The following is a 20,729-nucleotide window of genomic DNA, read 5'->3' on the forward strand; positions in this document are numbered from 1 at the left end:
TTTCAGGATTTTTCTCCATAAAGTGGACTTCAATGGAGATCAACAGGTTGAAGGTCCAATTTCTTCAAAGTGCTCTACACGATCCCAGCCAAGGAATAAGGGTCTTATCTTGCGAAACTGTCATTTTCTTTAAAAAAAAAAAACAACAACTCTCAAACATCTAATTGTCTCCTCCAACTTCAAAATTGTCCAGCGTTGTTTTACCTTTTTTTGTAAAGGGCGTCTGACTGTCTTTACATGATCGCTTTGTAAACACTGGGTGGGTAGTGCAAGCTATTGCAAGATGAGCATTTGTGATTAAAAAGTATATAAATTTGTATTTTCCTCAGAAAATGACAGATTGTTTCGCTAGATAAGACTTTTATTCTTCGGCTGGGATCGTTTACAGCCCACTGAGGCTGCATTTAAACTGCAATTTGGACCTTCAACTCATTGGCCACCCCTGAAGTCAACTATATGGAAAAATCCTGGAACGTTTTCCTTAAAAACCTCAATTTCTTTGCGACTGAAGAAAGAAAGACATGAACATCTTGCATGACATGGGGGGTTGAGTAAACCATCAGGAAATTTTCATTTTGGAAGTGAACTTCTCCTTTACTGTGTCATTGTCAATTAAGTAGGAATAGTGTTTAGTGGCCTTTTTTTAGCCTTGACTTACTCTCCAGGTCTGAAATGATGAGGTTATCATGTAGCTTGACAGCACGATGCTGCTCAACTTCATCCTCCAGCTCAAAGATGGTCTCCTTCATGTCAGCGATCTCTGTGTCCTTTTCTTCCAGCTCAGAGCACTGCTGCTCCAGGAGCCGCTTCTGCTCTGTTAACTGTGCCTGAACATCGCCACGAAATGCTCGAAACTCACCCTCAAGCTTTAACAAACACAAAAAAACACGTTAGCAGATACATATGTTGGGAAATGTACAGCACACTGCTACTACTTAACCTGGAGGTTCAATCTCTTAAGAAAATTAACCATGGTTTTACTACAAATAAATATAGTTAAACCATGATAGCCACAAGTTAACCATGGTCTTGCTACTCTAACCATGGTTTAATCATGGTAAACTATGGTTATACAAATGGTAATCAACGCCCCAAAAACCATGGTTACTACACTTTTACTATAATAAAACCATGGTTAATTTTCGTAAGGGTATTTGTGCTTCAAGCATATGCTAATGCTACAGCCTGTTCAAAACTTGACAACACAATACCAGGGTATTGTTATATGACTGCTAGGTATTCTAAATGGTTGTTAGCATGTTGCTAAGAACTGGTTATTCAATATGTATGCGCAAAACAAACTCTTGTTTGACTTTTTAAGAAGTCTGAATTATATCTAACTACATCGTACTTATGCTAATGCCGGTTTAAAACTTGATTTCACAATGTGATCAAGGTGGTTGTTAAGGCATTGCTATGCGGTTGATAGTTATTCTGAGTGGTTGTTAAGAAGTTACTAGGCACTACATGTTCAATATCAATGCTCAAAAAGAAATGTTAGGAACTCCTAAACTTTCAAGAAGCTGACATTTCATTCCAGTTACATAGCTAATATACTAATACTATACTAACATATTAAGACACTAAAGTAGGCATTTTCAGATTTGTAAAAATACACAGTATTGTAGCAGGTGCACTGCTGAGAAATTCTATCATTAATTACTCACCTTAATGTCGTTCCAAACCCATCTGTGTTTAAAAACACAAATTAAGTATTTTTGATTAAATCCGAGAGCTTTCTGACCCTGCATAGACAGCAATGCAAATACTATGTTCAAGGGACAGAAAGGTAGTAAGGAGATTGTTAAAATAGTCCATGTGACATCAGCGGTTCAATCTTATTTTTATGAAGCTATGAGACCACTTTTTGTGCGCAAAAAAACAATGCACATGCTTGTGTTGTGAACATGCATCGAAGACTGACATGGAAGAGAAGAAACTGTTGAATAAAGTCATTATTTTTCTTATTTTTGCAAACAAAAACTATTCTCGTAATTATAAAATTTAAAATGACTATTTTAAAGATGTCCTTACTACCTGTCTGGGCCTTGAATATGGTAGTTGCGTTGCTGTCTTTGCAGGGTCCGAAAGCTCTCGGATTTTCATCAAATATCTTAATTTCTGTTTTTAAATTGAATAATTTGTGTTCCAAAGACGAACGGTTTTACGGATTTAGAATGACATGAAGGTGAGTAGTTAATGACAATTTTCATTTTTGTGTGAACTGTCACTTTAAGTCAACTAAAGATAATCAACAGTATTTGTTAGTTTTACCTTGCTAATTGCCTCTTGAAGCTGGGCAGCTTCGCTGCGCGTGTGCCCCAGCTCCTCTTGTAACTGAACTGCTTTGGACTCGGCTCGCTCTTTGTCTAACCTCTCGCTGTCCAGCAGGTGGCGTATGTCTGTCTTATCCCCTGCATTGTGGATGGAGAGGAGCTGTGCCACTCTTTGCCTCTCTTGCTCAAGTTGGATTCTGCATCGATTCAGCTCCACCTGCTCCCCTTCGGACACAACCCTCAACGCTTCCCACTCCGCTTTGGCGACTGCCCGCTCCCTCCGCTCCATTTCCACAGCTCTCTCCGCCATATGGACGCGCTCCTTTAACGCCGCCATCAGGCCTTGAGCTTCTGCGTTCTCCTGTTCCGCCATCTTGAGGGCGCTGCTTAGCTGTTGCTGAACGCCCAGCAGCTGCTCCCGCTCAAAACGCGACCCCTCGTTTAGTTCAGCGTAGCGCCTTTCCAACTCCACATATCGGCCGCTTTTGGCATCTTCATCATCCTTGGCGTAGGCCACTCGATGCTCGTCAAGAAGGCCACGGAAGTAGTCCAGCTGTCTTCCGTACAGTTCCAGACGTTCGCCTTGTTGACAAAGGGAGTCGACCAGAATGGCACGTTCCTCGCCCAGGCGTTCGTTCTCTGTGGTCAGCTCTTGGGTGATCTGCTGCAGATCAGCAAGCTCCTGTAGAGTGGCTTGGAGTTCTTCAGCTGTGCTATGCTGGTTCTCCTCCATCTGATGGATGCGCTCGGTCAGGCAAGCCACGGAAACCTCACTGGTGTTTCCGCTGCTCCCCCTACGGGAATGTTCTCGGCTTGGTGGCCCTCCTTCTGATTCAGAAGATGATCCACAACCTGAAGGAGCATCCAGAGCATCATCACTGGAGGTGATTGGCTGGTAGGCCTCACTGCATTCACTGTCCACTGCATCAGGAGAGCCCACCCGTCTTGTTTCCGACAGAAGGTCCTCGGTAGACCCTTGGGCGGAACATTCTGTAGAAGATGCACGCATACCACCTCCGCTATTTCCACTGCAGCCAGAAGTTACAGGCTCGGGACTAAGTGACGGGCAGCGCAGAACTTTGTCAGGACTGTCTAGACGATGCTCAAGAGAGAAACCGAGAGCATTGAGGCGATCCTTCAGCATCCGGTTTTCACTCTTCAACATATTTAGCTCATCAAGAATGCCTTGGTTCTGATCTTGAAGGAGGAGCAGAGTGGACTCTACATCTGTAGCACTGATCACAGAAGAAACCTCCTTCTCCTGAGGCTGCTTGATCTCTTGAGGTGCTTGTTCTGGATCAGGAGCCTCAAGTTCCTCCAGACCAAGCTGAGCTCTCATACCTCTAAGTTCAGAGCGGAGATGGAGGATCTCCAAGTCTTTGCTCTTGGCTAAGCCTAGGAGGTCCTTCACTTGACACTCCAGCACTGCTTTATGACTTATCTGGCTGTCGGAGCGAGATTTGCTCATCCGAGAATCAGTCTCGGCTACCGTACGGCATCGCGATCGCTTCTGAGGCATGGCATCGGTGGGCCCAGCAAGCTTTTTGGCAGCACCAGCTCTGGTACGGTCTCGCAAGGTCTCTCGGGTTGTGCCTGGATCCTTGGATGTGGATGACAAGGCACGCCTTCCTGAAAGACCTTCAGGAGAAAGAAATGGTTATATGCCAAACGTAATTTCTCGTAACATCTTCAGAACCAAGGCAATGCTTAGCTCTACCTGAACTGGTCTTGGACCTGGTCTCAGTGCTGCTGGTGTTCTGAGAGGAGCTTCCCCTCTTGTTTCTAGCAGTAGTGTTACTGTTGCTAACAGACACTGCTCCACTTCCTGCACTCACCGCTGGGAGATCATCATTGCTCTTTGCCTGGTTAGCATGCAAAACATTAAGTTAATCATCTGCTACAGACAAATCACAATGCAACTCTTAGCTGGCACTTGGTTCAACATATTCATAATGATTAAAAGCAACTATTTCAGCTTCCTCATTATTAAACAGTTACCTTAGACAGTGGAGCTGAACTCTGGGTTTTGTTCGTCATCTTGCCACCTGTGCCCATAATGCTGCTTCCCTCAGGTCTGCCTGGGGCTTTAGAGCCCGCTGAGGTTCTGGAGGTGGCGGCCGTGGGCTTGGTCGCCTTTTTCATGCTTGGTTCCAGGTTCTTGATACATTTACAGCGTAATCTAAATGAAGGAAAATGGCCAATGAGTCATCTGGATATATTTTCTCTATGACATGCATTCGAATGTACCAACAAAAATTGCAGAATACCCCACTGCTTTGCAAAATACAGAACAGTGTTTAAAAAAGAAGCGGTTACATGCAGTGCTAAGTAAACCCAGCTGTAGATGCATCACAAAGGCATCTCTACCACATATTTTTGTCTTCAAACCTTTCTTTTTCTTTTATAGCATTTAATAGCATTCAATCACACAGAGCTTTAATCGAAATATCTCATTACCTTTCTCCAGCACTGGTTATTTTCCTCGGGGAACACATTGTGTACACGTCTTATGTTTTTGCTTCGAGACAGTTAGAATGTAACATTACGGTCCCTGAGGACTCTATTTATGCAGCTTTACACACACTGTAAACTCAGACACTTTAGGGGAAAACAGTCATTGGTCAGTGTTTGAATGCACACAAGACTGTGTGATTGGAGGAGGGTCAGAAGAGGATGGAACTGCCTTTCTTATCACATCATCATGGGTGGAGGCCAGGCCCGTTGGAGGAGCTGACCAACTGCGTCTAGCCTTAAAAGGCTTTGAAAGTCTAGAGCAGCAGGGCTAAGCCTGAGGCTAGAAAAAACACAGCAACTACAATGTAGTGAAGAGGAAAAATAGAAGCCGTTTGTAAATTTAAACTGTTTGTGTGTGTGAAGGTCAAATAGGGCAAAATTTCCTCAAATACAGTAAAAACTAGTATATGCATATTATATGTTATGGCTTTATATAAAGATTCATGAATTCATTTATATCTGATATGTCTACACATCTCATGTCTTTCTAATATGTGACTCTGGACCAAAAAACATAAGGGTACATTTTTTGAAATTGAGATTGAGAAATTGGGAATAAGCTTAGGATAGGACAATATTAGGCTGAGATACAACTATTTGAAATTCTGGAATATGAAGGTCCAAAAAAATTTAAATATTGAGAAAATCGCCTTTAAAATTGTTTAAATTAAGTTCTTAGCAATGCATATTACTAATAAAAAATTAAGTTTTGATATATTTACGGTAGAAAATTTACATAAAATCTTCATGGAACATGACCTTTACTTAATATCCTAATGATTTTTGGCATAAAATAAAAATCAGTGATTTTGACCCATACAATTTATGTTTGGCTATTGCTACAAATATACCTGTGCGACTTGCTTTTGTGGTTCAGGGTCACATATGTAAAAATGCTATAGCTCTTTTGTAAATCTTTTGTAGCTATGAAAATTATAATGCAATAACAAAAGAAGTCTAGAAGAGCAACCTGTGCAAGTATAAGTGTACTCACATGTTGATGTAACTACTAGAAATCAAGAACCTCAGAGAATTCACTGCAATGCTCATGCAGCTTGTGAACTCTGACCTTTTCCTGCCCTTATGTGGCCTCTCTTTGCAAATTGAAACTGTGGCGATTTGGATACTTTGATGGCAAACAGATGAGGCATGCCCAGATAGGCACCAGCCTAAACACCCCTATTTTTACCCACAAGCCTTTTAAGTTGATATGTTTGAACAGAAGTCAAAACAAAAAGCACCACGCTCAACTGCAGACCACAACTCACAGTCTTATCGAAAGAAGGATAGACACATTAAGCCAAACCTGATGGTGTTGCAAAATGTAGCCATTTATAAATTCAATGAACTCTGAGCTGCAAATGAGAATTAAAAAAAAAAAAAAAATTATATATATATATATATATATATATATATATATATAAATTTTTTTTTTTTTTTTTTTAAATTCTAGCTTCCAGTGCAGAAAGAAAAAAATAATAATTTCACCGCAAATTTCTGTCATTAATTACTAACCCTCATGTCATTCCAAACCCTTCAGAACTTTATCTTTGGAACACAAATTGAGATATTAAAAATGAAATCTTTCTGACCCTGCATAGACATGCAACTACTACGTTCAAGGATCAGAAAGGTAGTAAGATCATCATTAAAATAGTCCATGTGACATCAGTGGTTCAACCATAATTTCCTGAAGCTATGAGAATACTTTTTGTACTCAAAAATAAACAAAAGTAACAACTTTATTCAACAATTTCTTATCTTCCGGAAATATCATAAAAAAAATAGCTGGACAAGTCCTGAGGGAAAAGGAAGGCTCTCTGCAGTAAAATTCTTCAGCTGTGCAAAGTTAACTTCCCACTTGAGAGGTCATTGCATGCAACTTTCTATCAAACCCAAAACATTCCATCCAAACTTGATTTCAGTCCTCGATATGCAAACAGCTACCGGGCATTTGCACAAACTTGAGCGCTCTGAACCACAGCGCCACAACACTTATCCAGACATATCCATCAACACGCTTCTAAAATTGATTCAAAAACACACAGCCTCAAACACGAGCAGCCACAAAAGCAAATTCATATCGAGTAACAGGACAAACTCAATGATCGCCAGTGGAATCTGAGCTGGCAGTATTTAAAATTAGAATAAAAACAACACTGAATATTTTAAGTTAAAATATCTTGATGTATCCTACAAACTCTAAAACTCTGGACATTGGAAAGAGGTTAGAGGCTAAAACACAAAATACGCTTTCAAAGCTTTTGAGGATGGGGGTGGGTTTGTCTTTCAAGTCAGCTCACACTATGCCAAGGACTTGCATGTCTTTCAATGTCTCTTGGGGTCAAGGGTCATTCCAGGTGCATAAAGAAGCCTCTGAGAACCTGTTTAGATGGCGGTCTTCAACACAGATGTTCAAACTAAATAAGATAGGGACAGACTGAATAGATTAAAACAACTTTTCAAAATTTTGAAAATTTAAACATCCCAAAACAACACATTACTTTTAAAGGAACCCCGGGTATTAGGACTTAAATGGCTTAATATAACAAATTATGTACTCGTAATGAAATATGTAGTAGAAAACCTATGAAAATGAACATTATTTTAAAAACCCCACATCATTTTCTATACATTTTAAACTATGGGGAGGCGACATTATTTAGATTACGGCAAATGGTTGCACTCGGTGAGCTACTGGTGCAACCTGTTGCCATTTTAACTGCAAAACAAATTGGAATACACAACTTGGAAAATAAAATACTGATACGATACCACATTGTGCGGCCTTTGGTTGTTATTTTCAGTCGAAGGCCAACAAGAGAAGCACTGTAAGTCTTCACTGCTTTTCCTAGCGATAAGAAGAGGAGAAAAGAACGGGAAGATGCCTGTGGATGGATAAAACTTCCTAAAAAACCTGCGTCTTTGTTCTTTCCACTTTAGCCCTGATGCCTTTGAGGCTATTAGTAGACCACAGTTACTGAAAGAGTTTACAAACGGCAGAGACAAGAAACGCTAGATGCCATCCTGACCGGATATAAACATGCTGATGCTTGACATGATGCCGCAGCCACTGAAGGAGTTTCTCGGCGTGGATATCCGGGGTGTTTAGACTCCTTGTGGGGAAACTGATGGTGCGACATTTGGTTTGAGCATATGCTTATATCCATCGGCACCTGTAAGCTCTTTCAGAAGCTGTAATCATCGTATCAGTATTTTTTTTCTGAATTGAGTATTCTGAGTTGTGTTGTGGTAAAAATAGCAACAGGTAGCATCAGTAGCTCACAGAGTGTAGGCATTTTATGTTATAATGGCAAAATATGTATAAAACTGTTTTTTTTTTTAATAATCTAAATCTTTCGTGAGTTTTCTACTACATCTTATAGTAAAAGACATCATTTGTATAATATTAAACCAAACAAGTGTTCTTACCCTGGGTTCCCTTTAAGGTCCATTCACACCAAGAATGATAATTACAATGATAACTACAACTAAAATGTTTTCATTATCATTTTAATTGAGAATGAGGAAGCTCAAACCACAGCTATAATGTTAACAACACAGTGGAACAATATTGTTGGAGTCACTTTCAGAATTATTTTTCAAAGCTGATGAATGATAAAAATACTGGCAGCCAACCAGAATCCATTTTAAAGAGCTTGAGCAGTAGAGGACATAACTGTAACATTTCATTGCTTATTACTGTGGAATCTAATGTGGTCCCTATAGTCATCGTTCTGCGTGTGAATGGGGCCTTTAGACATAATGACCATGTTTGAATTTCTTCCTGTGTGGTCGATTTGGCTGTGGAAGCGACAGTTTGCGATGCTTCAAATATGTGCAAGATGGTTGAAAGTCATTTGGCCCTTGTATAGTGCAGGATGAGAAAATGTATCCAGTGCTGTGGGTAAGAAAAATAAATAGATGCTTTGCTTTGCAAAACAAAAGAAATGTGCGAAAGGAAGCATAGAAGTTAACAATCCTTAAAAACTGAGAATGGTGCACTCAAGAAAAACAGATGTTGTTTTGTTGAGGGAGATCCATGTGGTAAAAACGTTGGCCTGTTACCTACCGGCCACAGTGAAGTTCAGACTTCAGAAATAGACCTCATGGGGAAAAAAAGCTTTTGAAAAACAAAAACAAGAAGTAATTCTCTCGAGAGGGAATCCAAGAAGGATAGAACAATCCAGGAATCTCTAAACGGCGACCGCAGTCCTGACCTTCTGATGCTTAGCCTGAACAAACCGTTTGATATGCAAAACAGGTGAGACGGCCCTGTGAAGTTCAAGGGATTCGATTTTGTTTGCCGTATCTCACCGCAAACCTATTTTTTGGGATATTTCAGACACACATCTAATGGGAAATTCCTCATAGACCTGACACAGCAGCAGCTTGTTAATTGAGCATCAGTATGAAGGCTGCTGGGAGGAATGTGTTTGTTTGGATAGTTGATTACGCACACACACAGTCTGCAATTATTACAGCAGGAGGCCTAAACCTGTAAATAAGCCTATAAAAAAAAAATCCCAAAACTACTCCTAGTGAGAAAACACTATTTTTAAAGGTTGTTTTTCCATCAAGTGAAACATCCCAATCCCTGCCAAAGGTCTGAGACATAAGAACCATGACGCTACTAATAAGAGCTTCCATTCAATGAAATCATTCCTCTGAGAGCTGCTAATGTGCTCAAGAGAGATACAACTGGGTCAGCGTCCACAGGACGTCCCACTGGGCACACAGGCAGTCGTTTTCATCCAAGTGTGTTGAAACCAATACAAATTTCTAATGAGGTGCTCAAAGGACAAAAACATATTAAAAAGCCATTATAAAGATTTCTTTGACGTCATAAATGACATTTTGAAATCGAGTCAACATTAAACAGGTTTCACAACCCCCATTTCCAATACAGGATATTCAATGAGAAAGAGAAAAAAAAAAAAAAAAACAGTAGGGCGGTCCCTGATTTTATCCACTGGGAATTGTTTGGATTGCGAAAGGCTTTAAATACTATAATGGAGCCAGGAGGTTGGAGGAATGTTTTGATTTTGAAAGATTTTAAAGACTAGTAGGAATATCAACGATATCAAAATCTCATGATACAATAATATCACAATATGAAGTCCACGTTACGATATTTAAAAATTTAAAAAAAGAAGACAACTAAAGAATTGGGAAAAAAATGAAAATTTTGCACATTAAGTTAAATTATTCTATCTAATGCACTTTGAGAGTTTAAAATTAGGAGCTCCAACTCATGCTCTTAACTAAGAAAACAATTCAGAAAAAAAGTCAGTGAATTGACTTGTACCTGAAATTTAAAGGGCACTCAAACCTATTTTTATTTGTGATATATTGTCTCAGTCTAAATTACATCCACACTGGTGTTTTAGAAAGCCAAACAAATTAGAATATAATAATAATAATAATAATAATAACAACAACAACAACAACTATGACAGTAACAGTTAGGGCTGCACAATTATTTGAATTTCTAATCGCGATTACAATTACAGATGCCACAATTATGTAATCATTCAAAAGCACAACTACAAAAAAAAAAAAAAAAATCCACTTACATTATTCTGCTTTTTTAAGATGTGTGTGTGAGTGTGTGTCTGAGAGAGAGAGAGTGTGTATTTTTCCTACAGGTTATCTTAAGGTTTTTTTTTCCTCATTGTTTTAATTTTTAAATTGTAACTTTTTTATATTTAAAGAAGAAACTATATATAAAAATGTGGCATGCAGTTTTCAAATAATGGTATAAAGCTATTCAAAACATCATTCATTGTAAATTGTGATAATCGTAATTAATAATCACAATTACAATTTCAAGGTAATAATCGACAATCACGATTTTTGTCATAATCGTGCAGCCCTAAACAGCCATATATTGTAAAACAACTGCACTGTTAAATAAATGAAATTTATATTTCATAGGTATATTATTTTCACTGTACAATACTTCTTTCTACATTTATAAGAGATATTTTGAATTTTGACTGCAGTAACGTTACCGATTTAAACCGCTAATTGTCAGCAATTCATACTGCAGTTTTAGGCTTTTATTTAGACAGAAATGGCAGTAAAGCTTTTATTTTGACAGAAAACTCCAGCTGCAGTGAAAACAGGCTTACAAAAATGCATCTTACTACAAATCTAGTGAAATGCTGCAATCATCTGCCACAAAAATAAAGCATAATTGGTGGCCGTTGTGTTCCTAAATGCACGCTAAACTCACAATATATGCAATAAATGAGTTTAACGCATTCATTCACTGTGAACAGAGCCGTTCTAAGGTGTGGAAAACAACGGATCACAAGCTGATCACCTAAATGAAGAGCATGCTTTGCTTTGAAACGCTCAGCGTTTAAGCCAAATTGTGCTTTCAGTTTTAGTTTGTTTTACAGACACTGTGCCAAAGCATAATGGCCCAAAACATAACTTTAAAAAGACCTTTTATGTTGGAATAAGAAGTTTAAACTTTAAAAACCACACTTTTTGCCCGGAAGACCTTTTTGGTTCATATCATCATTTGACCATGATAATATAGAGACCGTTTTGATATCTCAATATCATGATATTGATAACATCCTTACATCCTTAAAGAGTAGTGATTTTTAGCCAACAAAAATTTTAATCAGCCAAAAGAGTACGGACAAAACAAAAAAAAAAAAGAATTTTCAGTTTCGGCTGAAATAGTTAAACTGGTCGAAATCAATGACTGAAACATTTTCTGATAAAGCGTGTCAGTGTTTTGATTTTGATTTCTCTTTTTTTAAAAATATTATGTTGATGCATAACTAAAGACAAATATTTTTCTTTTAAGTATCCACCTTTTTTTTTCACGCAAGAACAGGCGTGGCCATTTGTAAATTTTATGGGTCAGGCTTCCGGTCTACTTCACGTCCAGCTATTTTCAGATGTACAAAACAGTTCGCTTTGCTGCTTGATATTGCAAATTGGTGTGTCTTATTTTATTTTAATGTATTATCTTAATTATGAGCACAATGGTTTGTAGCGCAAACAGTTGTACAGTTTACTGCACGTTGTTATTCTTCTCGTTATTTCCATATAGCGGCTAATGAACTGTAAGTTTCACCCATAGGCTTACTTCTGCGCTGAAAAAAAAAAAAAAAAAGGTGGATAGCATACGCCAATGAATCAGTCACAATAAGTCCAGGAAATAGCAAAATAATTAGGTTTTGGTTTCATGTTGACTTCAAGAAAAGAGAATTAGCAAAAGGCCACACATTTTTAAAGTTAAACTTGACACCATGAATCTCAGCACTTAAAATGCATGACTAACCAATCACTACTGAGCTGTGGAAAAAGTGTCGAGCTCTGAATCTGAAAGCAATAAAAGTGACAGATGAACCTGTTATGGACCAAGAAAAATATTCCTCAGGTGCTGAGTAAGAAATGAAGAAAATTTCACACTGCCAAATTCATCAGCAAAGTATTTCTTGGCAGAAATGCTCAACAAAAAAGCTAAGCAATATAAATAACTATTACAATAAGATTTCCTGCTACTAAATTAAAAATATTCCTTCATAACCAGCAGTGAGGGTTTGCTAGTACCCATATGCTCTACCCTGAAGCACTCCCCAAAATGCTTTGGATGTCTGGGGGCGTTGGGTTGACTGGAATGTGCTGCTGCCTGCTAGAATCAATTCAAACCAGCACATCAAATGCCTTCATGAGAAAAAGCTATGGATGCCATAGACTCAGAACAGCCTAGTCTGAAAAGTAAAGGAAATTCTCCTGCCATTAATAACTACCATTTTGATACAGACTGTATATATAGATAAAGTGGTGTGACATGCTATTCAATAATTATCTATCCATCAAAAAGTCCTCTGATGTGGGACTGGCCCAAAATAACCACTTTAAGTGGAGGAGACTGTTTAAAATAAGTTACTGTTCATGCTAAATGACTAGTTAGGTATGTTTGACTAGTTTGTCACTACAAAATTCTTAGCGTCTGTGTCTTTTAAGCTTAAAAACAGTCTTGGAAAGCCAAAGTGCCACTGTATTTATGAAATTTGTTACATGCATTTTAACTTGACTGTGAAACTAGCACAGCTGCCATCATAATTTACATAACACACGTAAAAGTTACAATGACTCATCTTATTACAAACGCAGCGTTATTATCATTAAGACAAACTTGTCATTACTAATACAGTTACACGATACATTATTATATATGAACTTTCATTTAGGAAAAAAGTTTTAAAAGCTCCCGTTAGGCCTAAATTGCTCTTTACCCACAGAACTGACCATAATCGAACTGGGACACAATTGAGAAGAATAAACGACATCGATCGAGGACAGGACAATAACTTAAATGACATTTCACCTCGCGCTCCACGGAGAACTTCCTAGGATGCATCCGAATGAACACAGGCTGGCGTCTTCATTGTAGAAAAGTAAATAAACGCTTTAATGTTGTAGAAAAAATCTCTGCTTTCCGACTCCCCGGCAGCAGAGTGATGCTTTTGCTTCTCAGTCCTCCTACCAATCCGAGACCGAACGCCGTGTGAAGCAGGATAGAATGTTCGGTCACGCCTTTTTTCAGTAAATTACTGTATTTTTCAAAATAAAAGTCTTGGGCAAAATCTGCTTTTGCGGAGAGAATTTAATTACATTGTATACACTGGGGTTGATAAATACAATATTGAAGGGTGGTTAAAGAAAAGGAAAGACGTTTTGTTTAAAGAAACTTTAAACTCCAAAAAAAAAAAAAAATGCTGTTTGTAGTAGTATGTAGTCTGGGACACTAAAACTAAGGTTGCAGGACATTCACAAATTTAGACGACTCAGATTAAAGGACTAGTATTGCAGTCTTCCTGAAGTTTGTTTACTCTGTCTCCTTGAATGAAAAGCTTAGATACAGTTAATTCAAATGCAAATAATCTTTTTCATAAAGAGACTTCCGTAATGTGCGGTTGCAATTTAGAAACCACATATTACGCTTTCAAGCGTAAATCATAATTAAGCTCTATCTGGCCTCAGTTAAAGTCTTGCATCACTATATTAATTTTTTTCCGAAAAAAAAAAAATAAATAAAAAGCGATATTGGGGAGGAGGGGAAAAAGAATATTGAATAATTGAATACAGCGATATATGAAAAAACACGCATTATTTTCTTTATGATTTCTGGCTTCACAAAAATGTGTCTTCTTGTCGGAGACGCGCATAGCCGCGCGCTTTGTAACATTAAAATAGCATCATTAAAGTGTAATCGGTGTAACTCTTATACCTTATTTCTGAGGATTAGCAAAGCTAAATATTGATAAGCGCTGATGCATGCATATATTCCTCAAAATATTCACCAAAATGTATTCCGCCAAAACACAATATGGGTCAAATATCTTTAAACCTATCACATATAAGCGTTCAGGTAAATGATGAGTAAATGAATTGAGATTACAGGAATTTCAGTTCTGTATTTTGTATTGTCTATGTAACAAGCCTGTGTGACCTTGTTGAATTTGGTGAAATATGGTAGAGACAGAACAACAAAATAATTTCTGAAGGATCATGTGACTGGAGTAATGATGCTGAAAATGATGCTGAAAATACAGTAAAATACATTTTAAATTTATATGCAAATACAAAACTGTTATTTTAAATTGTAATATTATTTCACAACAATACTGTTTTTACTGTATTTTTCAATGAACGAATAAGCTTGGATAAAAATCATATCAGCCCCGAACTTTTGAAAAATAGTATTCAACGTGTGCCAAATATTTTTTTTGCCCCAATTAACTTGTCTCCAATTGTTATTTTTTATTTTAAATATTACCTATCTGAATATATTATATTATATTATATTATATTATATTATATTATATTATATTATATTATATTATGTTATTCACCCTAAAAATATGAAATTGGTCTGTAAGTGCTGTTAAACAACACAACTGTTTTCAGTATTAATAATAAGAAGCAATATTTCTTGAGCTCCAAATCAGCATAATAGAATGATTTCTGAAAGATCACGTGACACTGAACACTGGAGTAATGATGCTGAAACTTTAGCTTTGCATTACAGGAATAAAATGCATTTTAAAAATAGAATTTTTCAAATAGATTTAAATGGTAAAAAAAAAACATTTCACAGTATTGCTGTTTTTACTGTATTTTTTTAAAACAAAATTTTAAACAATAGTGTGTGTTTTATAACCAATATTTCTTTTAAATCCTTTTTTTACTTAAGTGTGCAAAATATTTTTTGCCCCAATTACGCGTCTCTTATTGTTATTATTATTATTATTATTATATTATATTATTCCCCGGAGGAGGCGTGGCTCTTTATTCTCCTAAAGCGCGTTCTCGGCACTGCCGGGGGGCGCGCATGCGAGCTCACAGTGGCGGGTGTCAGAAAAGAGGAGGTGCGTGGTGTGATACGCATCTCTCATTTGAGTGTGCGTGTGTTGTATGTGTGGAGGGGAAGCGCAACACACGTTGTGATATTCGCACTTCTAAACTGAGCTAGAAGCAACTTTATTTCCCCCTTCTTTCGCTTTTCTCGAGCGAAGGAGGACGTTCCGGAGTTTTTGTTTCAGGAGCAAGAAGGCAAATCCTCGGCTGTGGGGGAATAATGTCGGCGTCGGCGGCGAAAGTGAGCCGAAAGGAGCAGAACTCGAATCACGACGGAGCGGACGAGACCTCGGGTAAAGTAATGGCGGCCTCCTGCGCACCGCCATTTTCAGTAACTTACACTTCTTGCGTTTAAAGCACGAATAGCAGTTTTAACTAGCCGCTAGGCGTTTATTTGAACCTTTAAGCGAAGCACGAGTTTGTGCCCGGCTGAAGTCGTTTTTTGCGGGGTAGTTTCAGCACAGTGATGTTGCGCGCACCGGAGGCCATGTTTCCTCGCTCGGCGGCTTCATTGTGCCACGCGCGACGAACATTGCGCTCACACGCTGTTTAACTTATAAAAACAACGCATTTCCTAGCTGTTTCCGTTTGTTTATGTGCTTAGCTGTGTTTTTAACTCCAATGTGACTCCAGTGTTATTTGCGCGCTGTATTGCCTCCATGTTGTGTGCTAATAGGCTAACTGGTTATTGTGTCTCCCCCGCCATCACGAACCATTCCCGCATGTGTCACTGAACCACGCTGCCGCTGCATCACAAAGCACCGTATATGTGTTTAACGATGCTAAAGTAGATAGAAATTACTTTCTGATTCGATTTAACTTTTAACGCGCTGTAGTAATGTGTAATTCATTGGTAGGAAGGTAAGTCTGGCCCAACGCATGGCCTCCTTCGTTTAAACCTCGCGGCCTTGCGCAGCTGCACCGGATTGAGCTGGTCGCCCGGCGTTCACACCTCGGTTTCACTTTTACCTTATCTTTGTGGTTTTGCATCAGATGAGGGTGGTATAAAACTCTTGCTTTTTCCATAGGGATTTATGAAATGGATCGTGTTTACGTTGTACAAATACATTTTTATTATGTAGTTGCATGCGTTTTGTGATGCTTTTGTGTTTTAGAATTGCATGCTTGTGGAATTGTAACGTTACTGCTTTTTGCAGGATAGTGAATTAACATTTGTTAACTTATTGCATTTCAGAAAAAGAGCAACAGGAGGCAATTGAACACATTGATGAAGTACAGAATGAAATCGACAGGTAAGTTTGCAATTGCTGCTCAAGTATCATTTGTGACCCTGGACCACAAAATCAGCCGTGAGGGTCAATATTTTGAAATTGAGAATTATACATCTAAAAGCTGTAATAATAAGAAATTTGAAAATGTGAAATCTTAGAGTGCAAAAAAAAACACCTTTAAAGTTGTCCAAATAAAGTTCTTAGCAATGCATATTACTAATCAAAAATTAAGTTTTGATATCTGTGGTAGAAGATGTACAATATATCTTCATGGAACATGATCTTACTTAATATTCTAATGATTTTTGGTGTAAAAAAAAAAAATCTATAATTTTAACCCATACAATGTATTTTTGTCTATTGCTCCAAATATGTCCATGCTACGTAAGACTGGTTTTGTGGTCCATGGTCACATTTGTAAGTGCACATTTAATGCATTGTGTTTATTTGTATTTCCCTTCCTCAGATTGAATGAGCAGGCAAGTGAGGAAATTTTAAAAGTAGAGCAGAAGTACAATAAGCTACGTCAGCCATTCTTCCAGAAGAGATCAGAACTCATAGCCAAAATTCCAAACTTCTGGGTCACAACATTCGTCAACCATCCACAAGGTGAGAAGATGCATGCAATATTGAAAGCAGCTGTTGATGTTAAATATTGTTGATTTCTGGTATTTGTTTCTAATGATCTATTTTTTGGAATTTTGACTACTAGTTTCAGCCTTGCTCGGTGAGGAGGATGAAGAAGCACTTCATTACCTGACCAGAGTGGAGGTCACGGAATTTGAGGACATCAAATCGGGTTACAGAATAGATTTTGTAAGTACCTTTTTCATCTGGTCAAGTCTGAACGTATGCTTTTAAAAATAAAGCTTCCAAACAGGTGTTTTTGCAGCGATGCCATAGAAGAACCATTTTTGGTTCCCCAAAAAACCTTTCAGTGAACAGTTCCTAAAAGAACCATTTTGAAGAATGTTTTAAAGAATGTTCCATGAATGTTCAAGTTTCTTTATAGAATTAATTTATTTTTAAGAGTGTAAAACACAGCTGTGACAAACCAATTTGTTTGACCTGTGATTTATCTTCTCTGCAGTACTTTGATGAAAATCCATACTTTGAAAACAAAGTCCTCTCAAAAGAGTTCCACTTGAATGAGAGCGGTGACCCGTCTTCAAAATCCACTGAAATCAAATGGAAGGCTGGAAAGGTAGGTTAAGTTTTATTTTTGGTCCATTTTGGCTTGATGCTGTTCCTTTTTGGGCGTCTGTTAACTTAATCGTGTGTTGCAGGACCTGACGAAGCGTACTGGACAGACACAGAACAAGGCAGGGAAGAAGAGGCAACATGAAGAGCCGGAGAGCTTCTTCACCTGGTTCACCGATCACTCCGACGCGGGGGCTGATGAACTCGGCGAGGTCATTAAAGATGACATCTGGCCCAACCCTCTGCAGTACTACCTGGTATGTAATCTTATTGGAAGTGTATATTAGCCTTAGCAAGTCAGAGCTTGTATTCATCCCCCTCTTTATTCTCAGGTCCCTGATATGGATGAAGAAGAGGGTGAAGGTGAGGAGGAGGACGATGAGGAAGAAGAGGAGGGTTTGGAGGACATCGATGAGGAAGGGGATGAGGAAGAGGGAGAGGAAGACGAAGAGGAGGATGATGGAGAAGATGGTGAGGTGAGAATTATTCAAAACTTTGGCTATAATTTTGAGAACTTTATTGTATAGATGCATGTATTTCGACTCGTAACTTATTTTTTCCTCTCCTCCTTTTTCAGGATGATGGGGAGGATGACTAAAGGCTGATAAGGACATATTCCAACACTTGTACCTGTTCTTTCCTTTTTGAAGTCATCCTCCAACCATGGGAGCAAAATGCTTTGTTTTTATTTTTTTATTTTATTTTTTTTGTGCTCCATCTTCTGTTCTACTGAAGCCTCTCCTGTCCTGACCATGTCTGAACCCAGTTAATTCCCTGGACATACAGTTCCTGCATTGGAAAACTAGTGGCATCTTGTTTGCTGAAGCCTCTTGCGTCATCTTTAATTACAACCATCTCCAAAGACAAATATTGAAATATTAACAATCTGCACGTCATCCTCTGTAGACTAAACTGAAGTAAATAGCAGTTTATATATTAAGTATATGAAATGATTTTTTTTTTTTTTTTTTTTTTCTCTCTCTCTCTCTGTGAATGGTTGTGAGTTGAAGTAATAAGCCATGGTGCAGTGATCTAATCATAGCGTACATACCTAGCCACTTTTTTTTTTTTTCTTTTTCTTTTGTATATTTTCTTTAATGCAGAGGTGGGCCCCAAAGAGTTGACACTGTTTTTCCTATGTGATTTATTGGACAAAAGGAAAGCACCAGCTAGCTCCTGTCACCTCTTGTAAATGTTTTGGGGTCAATATCAGGGTATGGCAGTTATTATTGTTGACAGTTCAATGGGGTCGGGTGGGGCGAGTGGGCATTTGACACATCAACATTTGGGTTTATGTTGATTGAATTTTCATTGTAATGTTTTACAGACACCCATGAGGTTTGAAACATTTTTAATAAAAACAAAACACAAAAAAACTTCCTCTTGTAATTTTGAGCTTGGCTAATTAAAGGATTATTTAAATGAGATAATAAAGCCTGTAGAATCTTAAAAAACTCTACAAGTGGTCTTTTCTCCACCTGTTTTCTTTATTGGAGATGTACAAATCAACGTCGAAGAGCCTTCAGTACATCTTTAAAGGTTTTTCTAAATGTAATTTTAGTCTGTTTAGCTTAATGTTGAATGGTATGTCATCAGTCATGACAGTAGGGTTCGTGTTGGAACGATCACTTTTTAAGATATTGCAGACAGCTGGTTTATTACTATAATTAAGTCCCTCCATACAAGTTATGGCTTTTATAAGGTTACATTTTAACTGTTTAGAGCTCTAAGGAGTTTAGTGGTTACACTTTACATTAAGGTTCATTAGTAAACATGAACTGAAAATGAACTATTTCTACAGCATTTACTAATGCATTATTCAAATCACAAGTTGTGTTTGTTAACATTAGTTAATGCAAGAACAATGACCATTTTTATTAGCAAATGTTAACAAAATTTAATGAATAGTGTAATAAATGTATTGTTCATTCATGTTAGTTAATACATAAATGTTAATAAGTGACACCTTATTATAAAGTGTTACCAGTTTAGTTAAAAGGAGACTTTATTACATTACACACTGCTTAAACCCTATTGCTCAATAATTTAAGTAATTTATTGGACTATAGTAATTTTCCCAGAGAAGTTTATTAAATGTCTTACACAGAAATATCAATTACATTTTCACATGGTATTGACAAAAAATGTATGCTTATTTTAATTATTCTGTGTGTGTGTATGAATATATTTGGGGTTATTGTGTTTTCTGATTGTGATGCTAATCATTTGTGACCCTGGACCGCTGGTCTTAAGCGGCTGGGGTTTATTTGTAGCTGTAGCCAAAAATTCATTGTATGGGTCAAAATTATAGATTTTTATTTTATGCCAAAAAACTTTAGAAAATTAAGTAAAAATCATGTTTCATGAAGATATTTTGTTAATTTACTACTGTAAATATATCAAAACTTAATCTTTGATTAGTAATATGCATTGCTAAGAACTTCATTTGGACAACTTTAAAGGTGATTTTCTCAATATTAAATTTTTTTGCACCCTCAAATTCTAGATTTTCAAATAGTTATATCTCGGCTAAATATCATCATGTCATAACAAACCATACATCGATGGAAAGCTTATTTATTCAGCTTTCAGATGATGTATAAATCTCAATTTCCAAAAATTTACCTTTATGACTGGTTTTGTGGTCCATGGTCACATTTATGGTGAAGCATATCATGTACACCAAGTTATGGGAAATCCAAGAGTAACCGACATTTTATCGCTTCATTATTAATGATAAAATGTATTTCTAAAGTATAATCTACCATAATTATAATAGCTTATTATTCATACACCATGTATATGCAAATTTAAACAGCGAGTCACCATGCCACCTCAATCCAAATTATATATATATATATATATATATATATATATATATATATATATATATATATATATGTATATAAAGAAAATGTGTTAGTTGTCAATTAATACTAGTTCTACCAGTTGTATTGTATCCTAAAATAAAAATAAATCACATTCAGTATTAAGTGGACAAATGTTAAATGATCAGTAATAAGATTAGCAATACAAAATCAAAAAAAGAACGGTGACACATTTATATTATTTTGTGATAAATACAAAAAAAGTTAATATAAAGTTTATAGTAGAT

The 20,729-nt window shown here is 37.2% G+C and overlaps 2 protein-coding genes across 6 annotated transcripts in view; one reads left to right on the forward strand and one right to left on the reverse strand.

Annotated features, from left to right (window-relative positions):
- specc1lb (sperm antigen with calponin homology and coiled-coil domains 1-like b) overlaps nt 1-13,320 on the reverse strand; it is a 36,039-nt gene extending 22,719 nt beyond the window's left edge. For all 4 annotated transcript variants that reach the window (XM_051092338.1, XM_051092336.1, XM_051092337.1 and 1 more), the window contains exons 1-5: nt 13,150-13,320; nt 4,275-4,455; nt 3,994-4,138; nt 2,275-3,914; nt 659-866 (exon numbers count right to left, since the gene is read on the reverse strand). In XM_051092338.1, the coding sequence (XP_050948295.1) occupies nt 659-866; nt 2,275-3,914; nt 3,994-4,138; nt 4,275-4,418 (2,137 nt within the window). In that variant the 5' untranslated portion in view covers nt 4,419-4,455; nt 13,150-13,320. The remainder of the gene's footprint in view (nt 1-658; nt 867-2,274; nt 3,915-3,993; nt 4,139-4,274; nt 4,456-13,149) is intronic.
- A 1,845-nt stretch (nt 13,321-15,165) lies between these two features.
- On the forward strand, nt 15,166-18,589 carry setb (SET nuclear proto-oncogene b). 2 transcript variants are annotated; one of them, XM_051092348.1, is made up of 8 exons: nt 15,166-15,475; nt 16,378-16,435; nt 16,881-17,023; nt 17,127-17,230; nt 17,505-17,618; nt 17,701-17,871; nt 17,947-18,090; nt 18,192-18,589. In XM_051092348.1, exons 1-8 carry the CDS (start codon nt 15,403-15,405, stop codon nt 18,210-18,212), a joined length of 828 nt encoding a protein of 275 aa, XP_050948305.1. In that variant the 5' UTR covers nt 15,166-15,402; the 3' UTR covers nt 18,213-18,589. The 2 variants fall into 2 exon arrangements, with proteins under 2 accessions (XP_050948305.1, XP_050948306.1); XM_051092349.1 differs by having other exon boundaries at nt 17,947-18,085.
- The last annotated feature ends 2,140 nt before the right edge of the window (nt 18,590-20,729 follow it).

The sequence above is a fragment of the Labeo rohita genome, chromosome 21 (assembly GCF_022985175.1).
Source record: "Labeo rohita strain BAU-BD-2019 chromosome 21, IGBB_LRoh.1.0, whole genome shotgun sequence".
In the NCBI taxonomy this organism is placed as follows: Eukaryota; Metazoa; Chordata; class Actinopteri; order Cypriniformes; family Cyprinidae; genus Labeo; species Labeo rohita.